The sequence below is a fragment of the Panicum hallii genome, chromosome 5, assembly GCF_002211085.1.
Source record: "Panicum hallii strain FIL2 chromosome 5, PHallii_v3.1, whole genome shotgun sequence".
NCBI lineage: Eukaryota > Viridiplantae > Streptophyta > Magnoliopsida > Poales > Poaceae > Panicum > Panicum hallii.
The window spans coordinates 1009707-1018350 of NC_038046.1; the positions used below are offsets into that span (position 1 = coordinate 1009707).

The window sequence follows — 8644 nt, forward strand, 5'->3', positions numbered from 1 at the left end:
GGATCGATGTGTTCGTGCTATATATCAAATCATTGTTCATTGAAAAAAAATAATCTAGAAGATCCCTAAATCATCATATAAATGGCCTATCGTTGTCGGGTCATCCTAGGGTACTCCACATCACCTCTTTTTACTTTTTTATTACTTTTTTTATTAGAGCATCTCCACGAGTGTCTGAAAAATACTCCTAATAATAATTTTTGGGTAAAAGATTGAAAATCAAAGCTCCAACGGTGGCCCAATCCCCTACCCAAAATTTTGGCTCACTCCAAACTAACCCTATTCGGAACTATGTGCTCATGCGCGGTCACTCCCATTCCCGAAATTCACCGTCGATGCCCCCATTTCTCGCTTCCCGCGCGCCTCCCCGCGCATTTTCCTTCCCAGTCACGCTATTTTTCTCCATCGTCCTGCCAATTCAACCGCCACCGCGCTCCATCCCATCTTCCAGGGCGTGTTGGGATACCAGCGCCGCCAACCATCTGTCTACCCTTCCCGCACCCCTCTCTGTCCCTCTGTCTAGGTTGCGGATCTCCCGAATCGACGGCGCAGGCTCCGGTCAGTTCGGCGCCGGATCCACTCCATCGACGGCAGCGGCTCCCCTCCATCCAGGTTGCGGATCTCCGGAATCGACGGCGCAGGCTCCTGTCTGTCCGGCGCCGGATCCACTCCATCGACAGCATCGGCTCCCTTCCGCCCAGCAATCCTCTCCTGTCCATCCGGCGCCGAATCCACTCCATCGACACTAGCGGCTCCCGTCCGCTCAGCAACGCTCTGCTGGATTCATCGCGCGTGCTTCGATTTGCATCCAGGTACTGAGCTTCAGGTCCCCCACGTACTGAACTTCGTTGATTTGCTTTGTTTTGCATCCCGTGAACTTCTATTATTTTAACAAATCTGTCAAGTATTCCTTGTTGGTGTTAATCTCGGATATGCACTGACTAAATGATTTTATTTTGCTCTACTAGATATTTTTATTTTTCTGTAATAGATATTTCACTGACTGTACAAGAAGAGGATATATTATGAGTATCTGTAGTACTATCTCCTAGATTCTGTAGAGTGGCAAAACAATGTATTGTTGTAGTAGAAAAATTGATCCAGGATCCATCGATTGATGTAACTAAACAATTATCCTTTCTATCAAAGCAATTTATTCTCTATTACCTTAAATTATTTTACTTGTTCCACCGTTAGTCAAAATAAGATATGGAAAATAAGAATTGCATGCTTATGGGCCATGCTATCACATTAACCAAAACGTATGATAATTCACTTAGCACTTTAAGGTGCATCACTGTACCATAAAACCACCCCTACTACATTGGTAACACAGCTATACTGTGTAGTCAACTATTTTTCTGGAAGATAGTCCATGAGATAGCTATAAGGTGCACTTAGTTTTCTTGCTTACTATTTCATTATGACTTCCAGGTTTTAACATTCAGTTTGATTGACAATGGAAGGACAAGGATACTGGACAAACATAGTGGAGGGCAACGATGGCCTACCTTTGGATGACTTCAGTAGCCCGCCCTAGGAGCAGCAATCGCCTATTATTAGAAGTACTCCATCAGCAAGGCCAAATCAGAAAAGGTTAAAAAAAGTTTAATGAGCAGGAGGATCAATTACTTGTTTCAGCATGGTTGAACATTAGTACAGATCCAGTACAAGGCACCAATAAAACTAAAGGATCATTTGGACAAGAGTTTATGACTACTACCACTCAAATAAGGAATTCACATCAGATCGTAGTCAGAGTTCACTTTTGCACCTATGGAAAGGTATTCTAGAGAATGTCAACAAATTTTGTGGATGTGTAACTCGGATTGAGGATAGAAATTAGAGTGGGGTTACATTTCAAGACAAGGTATTTCATATTTATTATTGGCTTTCCATTCTTTACACCGATGCATTCAGGGATGTACTAACTGCATTTAACTTGCTTAATTTTTAGCTTTGTTCAAGGCTGAAGATAAGGAGAACAAGTCATTTCAATTCCTGCACCGCTGGAATATCTTGCGAAATCAACCATAGTAGCGTGAGAAGCGGAAGCAAATGGCATCTCAGAGGTAACTTGGTAACAAAAAACAAAAGGCAAACATGGATTCAAGTCCGAGGACGTCCACTCCCATCAATGTTGATAGTAGCCACCGTATTGTCTGATAATACACCTCCAGAAACCGATCAACGCAAGAGAACAATGGGTAAGAAGGCTAAAGAAGCCTTGCGGCGAGGTGGAGGTGAGGCTTGTGTGGAGACTTTAGACCATTTGTGGATTAAAAAAAAAGTGTCTGACGCAGAGAAAGAATAGAAGAAAGAAGAGAGATACAACCAGTTATATGAACTAGATAGAGAGAGGCTTGAGCTAGAAAAAAGAAAAATTAAAGGTGAAGAAGCAAGGGCTGCAAATGAGGCAAAAAATCTCAAGATAAAGGAACATGAATTAGAACACAAGGAAAATAAACTACAACATAAGAGAATATTAGATGATGAGAGAAGATAGTATCCCATTGTATAATCGAGACCATTCATACCATAGTTCACTTGAGGAGCTTCACCTTCAGCAAGCTTTGTAAAAAGTGGAGGCTGGTGAAGAACATTGATATCATTGTGATACCTAGGTAAAAAAAAGCGTGCCAAATCCAGAGATCCTTGGATGCAACAACTTCTAAAATTATTTTAGACTCGTGCACTTATCCTGAATATATACCTTGCCATGTTGACGGGCAATTCTTCCGCTTCCAATGCATGCAATCAATAGAAGCTAGCATATCAGGAAAACCTCTTTTCTCTCCAAGTACAAGCAATCAAGCTGTATCGTGCTTATTAGGTGATCTCAAGTACTCGTTTTTAAAAATTTCAATAATTGCATTGACAAACCTTCTCGAACTTTCTATGGTAGTACTTTCTACAATACCAACATATTCATCCATAGCATCTGCCGACACTCCATAAGTTAGCATCTAGAATGATGCAATGACTTTCTGGAAATAAGTTAATCCAGCTGTATTAGCTGCATTTCTCTTCTGCACAAAGTACTTATGATGAGGTTCTACAACATGCATTATGCATAAAATAGATCCCGACTCATTCTATACCTGCGCAACCAAGAAAAATAAGACATCCAAATTATAATTCAAATCACAAATTAATTAGACCAATCAAATACATACAAGCCTCCATCAGAATAGAGTTGGACCGTACGTAGGATCATCCCCCAAATAATCTTGATACATTCTCATGTGCCCTCCTCTATCCCGATATAGGACTGCATGCCCGGGGACAGAACCACCATGTTTCCATGTAGGCTGTAAATGATTTTGCATAATTTCTACAGCAGAAAGACTGAGTTCATCATCGTCATCCGATGATGATTCATCCAATAGACATTGGAACAGGGACAGATGACGACTCATGGCGCACGCTGCCCTTGTTCACGCACTTGCGCCCCTGATTGCTTGGACGACTTGCTCACGACGTCTACGGAATCGGCGGGAGCCGGAGGTCACGACGTCTACGGGATAAAGAGCTAGAGCCAAGTCGGCATAGCGTGCTTGTTCAAGGCAGGAGGCGACGATGGAATAAAATAAGCGATGATGCTGCCAGAGGATAAACAAATATGTGAACATGCGGCCAGAGGAAATATGGGCGAGAAGATACCGTGTTTGTTAAACCTCCGTTAGATAAATCAAAGATCTGGGGTCATCTCGTGATGATGTGTTACAGTTTAAATTTTTTGAGGAGTTTAAATTTTTTGGGGAGTACTTTTAGGAACTGTTGGAGAAGGTGTTTTTTTTACTCCAATAATTTTTTGTAAGGCTCCATAACCAAAAATAAGCCATCCTACGAATTCTATAATAAATTAATAAGAAAGTAAAATAACCATGTTTGCTCCTATTTATTATCCATATTTAGCACTAATTGATTCTTGCGTGTACATGCACTTTCTAAATAGGATAAAATGATTTGTTTTTGGGACAAATTTAATCCCAGAGTGATATATATTTTGGGACGGAGGGAGTAAGGGATAAAGTAAATCTTGACCAAAATATAGTTCAAATAAAAATCCCAGCTATCTCTCTCCCTAAATCACGCAACTGACAGCGCTTCTATCGGCTGCCTTACACTTCCGTGGCCTCCGAGATTATTTCTTTATTCCTAGTTGCCTCTCCGGCCGCTAGACTAGATGGATGCGAGAGGTGGAAAGGATCCCTCTGGTGGACCATGTACATCATCGAGTCAAGTGAAGGATCAGGTGACTAGTACATGTATAAATGATTCGGAAGGAAAAGATTATATAATTTCTTTTGTTTTTTGTTACTTACCTGTTAAGTCTGGCATTCAAAACTTTTCAAGTTCTAAGAAATCAAATGCGGCTGGAATCAAACCAATAAAAGGAAAATCATCAGCCATGCCCAAGGACAGAGAAGCTATATGGAAAACTGTTCTCCAAAGTCCACATTCAGCAGATAGTTGCTTGTGCTTTTTCGGATGGACATGACTTCACAATTACAAGCATCAGGGCAGGACTAGTATCAACCAACAATGATGAGTAGAACGTACACGTTGAGATCCATCTAGCACGTTCCATTCAAAAGAAAAAAATTGCTACACATTTGGATCATACCTGCACGGCGCATGCATCTTAAAAAAAAAAGGAAAACCATTCACGTTGAGATCTATTTTGCACGTTCCAGCACTTAGCTTAAAAAGTTGTTACACATTTTGGACCCATCTTGCATGTAGCATACGTGTTAGATCTAATTAAAAAAATATTTTGCCTATTTTCACTCTTCTAAAAATAATAAATAAATAAAATATATTCATTTCTCCTGTTACCTCCTAAGAGGTAATATGGGATAAAAGTCATCCAGATCAACGGTCCACAATTACTTGGGTGTACCTTAGCAAAACCCATCGTTGTCAGTTGTCACCATCAGCGATGATGAGATGAGCTTAAAAACTGTGGGGGTTGACGTTTGGACGCGTAGAGGGGCTGGTTCAACACACTGGATAGGTCACACATGCATGTGCCGCTCTCCTGCCCTGCAGGAGCAAAGCGCGGCAGCCATAGCTAGCAAGCACATACCTGCGGAGCGGGGTGGCTCTCGTCTACCTTTCAACTCTTCGTCGTATCGCAGCACTACCTCCTGCCTCCCAAACCCGCAGACTTGCCGCGGACTCACAATGCCAGCAGCTCGAGACGATCACCATCGCCTTCCACCCCAACCACCAACAGCATGGACCATCTCCCTCCATGAGCACAGCTTCTGTGGTGCGCCCTCGTCAGCCACCGACGCGGCTAGTGATCACTGAAAAAGGGTGCAGAGAACATCAGAAACCACATGACCGGCGGTGATCTGCGTCTAGATCGGAGACGCCCAACCTGATCCGTCCCGCGATGCTGTCCGATAAAACTGCATCACAACCAGACCTCACGCGGCAATGTAATGATTTTCCTTTGAAACATTTCCTCTGCTGGAAATGCATCCTCTCTGTCATCCAACTCTGCCATGAAATGCATCCGCCACTTATGTTGCATCTCCATAGTTGTGATGCACAGGCAAATTCTCCATCAAACATCACTCCTTGTCCATGTTGTTGACAGCTCCTATAAATACACCGCGCCATGCAAGTATGTAACATCGTCCAACCCTTCCATGTCCCATCTAATCTCTCCCTTGTTGTGATCCTTCTTCAGGCTATCTGGGAGCACTGACCAACAATGTCACCGCCGAGACTACCCGTCCTCGTCCTCGTACTCCTGTCCACCTTCTGGGCCGCTTCCACTGCCGTGCGCAGCGTGACGCTGCACCTTGCACGCTCCCACTCCATCTCGCCCGACGCCGGGGCACCGATCACCGCATGGGCGGCCTCCCTGGTTGCCCAGTCCGCGGCGGACGCAGCACGCGTGGCCACGCTCGCGGCGGGCTTCGGCAAGACCAAGAAAGGCGGCCGCCGGTCGTTCGTGCCGATCGCGCCGGGAAGGCAGATCCTAAGCATCCCCAACTACGTCGCCCGCGCGCGCCTCGGCACACCGGCGCAGACGCTGCTCGTGGCCATCGACCCCAGCAACGACGCCGCGTGGGTGCCGTGCGGCGGCTGCACGGGCTGCGCCGCCTCGGCGCCGTCGTTCGCCCCGACGCAGTCGTCCACGTTCCGCCCCGTGCGCTGCGGCTCGCCGGAGTGCGCGCAGGTGCCGAGCCCGTCGTGCCCCGGAGGTGCGGGCGCGTCGTGCGCGTTTAACCTCACGTACGCGGCGTCCACGTTCCAGGCACTACTGGGGCAGGACTCGCTCGCACTCGAGAACGGCGCCCCCGCATCGTACACGTTCGGGTGTCTCCACGTCGTCACTGGAAGCTCCGTGCCGCCGCAGGGGCTCGTCGGCTTCGGGCGTGGGCCGCTGTCGTTCCTGTCACAGACCAAGGACGTGTACGGTTCCGTCTTCTCCTACTGCCTCCCGAGCTACAAGTCGTCCAACTTCTCGGGCACGCTCAGGCTCGGCCCCATCGGGCAGCCGAAGAGGATCAAGACGACGCCGTTGCTATCCAACCCCCATCGCCCTTCCCTCTACTACGTGAACATGATCGGGATCCGCGTGGGCAGCAAGCCCGTGCCGGTCCCGGCGTCCGCTCTGGCGTTCGACCCGGCCAGCGGCAGGGGCACCATCATCGACGCCGGGACGATGTTCACGCGGCTGTCGGCGCCGGTGTACGCCGCCGTGCGAGACGCGTTCCGGCGCAGGGTGCGGGCGCCGGTGGCGGGGCCGCTCGGCGGGTTCGACACGTGCTACAACGTGACGGTCGCGGTGCCGAGCATCAGCTTCACGTTCGCGGGGCCGGTGACGGTGACGCTGCCCGAGGAGAACGTGGTGATCCGCAGCTCGTCGGGCGGCGTCGCGTGCCTGGCGATGGCGGCGGGCCCGGCGGACGGCGTGAACGCGGCGCTCAACGTGCTGGCCAGCATGCAGCAGCAGAACCACCGCGTGCTGTTCGACGTCGCCAACGGCCGCGTCGGCTTCTCCCGCGAGCTGTGCACGGTCTGAATCAACCGGAACGTATTTGAAATGTATGCTGCGTACTAGTACTCTAGAAGCGCTCGTTCCAGGCACCGTGGATGTCGTGTCGTCTTCTCTTGACCAGAAGATTTGTGTTGAAGCTGTGGGTAGATGGAGACCTGCAAAATTTGGAAATGGCAAGCTGCCCGTCTAGCTCAGTCGGTAGAGCGCAAGGCTCTTAACCTTGTGGTCGTGGGTTCGAGCCCCACGGTGGGCGAACTTTTTGGTTTTTAAACTGGCCCGGCCCATACGAGTGGCAGACATAGCAAATTCTCCGAAGAACCCAATAGCGCGTGCGTGGGCCGGCCCTTCGAGCGAGTTCTTGCCTGCTGGGCTGGTTTGGTACTTGAGGTGTGTGTAAGTTGCAAGTAGAAGCCCAACCATATAGGGCTTCTTTGTTATTAGCATCGTAGACGCTTCGGAGGGAGCCAAGGAGTACTAGAAAGCTCTTTGTTATTATCGTATATGCCACGCATGATGCAGCAGCAGCAGCAGCAGCAGCGTAGCGCGGTACCACCCAGCCACCGTCGGCAGGTGGCAGGGCGAGGCCATGCCGTGGTCACGTGACAGCGGAGCGGACAGGCACTGAGGCAGGTTATCGTGGCGCAGAGATCGCATCCGTACGGTACGTGCCCAGCAGCGGCGAGCGAGCCAGAAATACTAGTCGGCGGGAAACAGGCCGGAAAGAAGTAAAGACGCGCATGCCTACATAGGCTCTGCGCCTCCGCGTGCACTAGCCTGAGGCCCATTCCCCCGCTGGGACCAGGCCAGAGGCATCTCAAGCAGGCCGCCGCTGGATCGCAGGCCTGCTGGCTACTAGCCTGCCTGGGCCACCTGCTGGCTCGATCCGGCTTTCCGTGCGCACACCTGCTGCGTCGGGCCTCGGTCCATCGCGAGCGAGCAGGATCCCTTGCCATCCCACACACGCAAGTGGGCGGCGGCATCGGAGCGGTGAGCCAGCCGAGGTCACCCAACCAACCGAAGCGCGTTGCTGAGCGAGCGGGAGACGCGGCGGGGTCGTCGTCACGTGACGAAGAAGATGCCTTGGGCGGGGGACGGCGCGGACGTGTCGGCGTTCGGGGAGGCGGGGTGCGGCTGGACCGGGAGGCTGGCTGGCCGGGCCGGTGGCCGCAGGCTTTCATTAAATAATAATCGGGGAGGCCTGCGGGCTGCGGCGGTGGGCACTGGCCGTGCCAGGGGTTTAGTTATTGTGGTCGCGCTCCGGCGCGGCGCCGATAAAACAAAACAAAAGAAAGCATGCCATGGCAGGTGGCGTGTGGATGGATGCGGCCGGTCCCCTCCCCCGCCTCTGCCCGCGCGGGGCTCGAGGCGGGCATCCGCCGCTGCCATTGCTGCTCCTCGGAAACCGCGGCGCCAAAGACGAGGCGCGTCTGGCCTGTGCCATCGCCGCGGCGCAGGCACACCGCCCGCACCTCCTGCCCCTGCATCATCCTCTCCTGTGTGTCCCGTCCGGTGGCGTGGCATCTGGAGGAGCTGGAGCGAGCTGTGGAGTGCGCCGAAAGTTTCTTTCCCCGTGCCGCGCGTGGGGGCCCATGCGTGCGTGCCTCCCGCTTTGCTTCCTCC

The 8644-nt window shown here is 50.5% G+C and overlaps 1 protein-coding gene and 1 non-coding gene across 2 annotated transcripts; both read left to right on the plus strand.

The window, feature by feature from the left end:
- The first annotated feature begins 5694 nt into the window (after positions 1 to 5694).
- On the plus strand, positions 5695 to 7048 carry LOC112895677 (aspartyl protease AED3-like). The gene has a single exon (XM_025963658.1). The coding sequence runs from the start codon at positions 5729 to 5731 to the stop codon at positions 7046 to 7048; it is 1320 nt and encodes a 439-aa protein (XP_025819443.1). The 5' UTR covers positions 5695 to 5728.
- Positions 7049 to 7204: 156 nt separating this feature from the next.
- On the plus strand, positions 7205 to 7277 carry TRNAK-CUU. Its single transcript has one exon. It is a non-coding gene; the product is annotated as a tRNA-Lys (tRNA).
- Positions 7278 to 8644: the final 1367 nt, after the last annotated feature.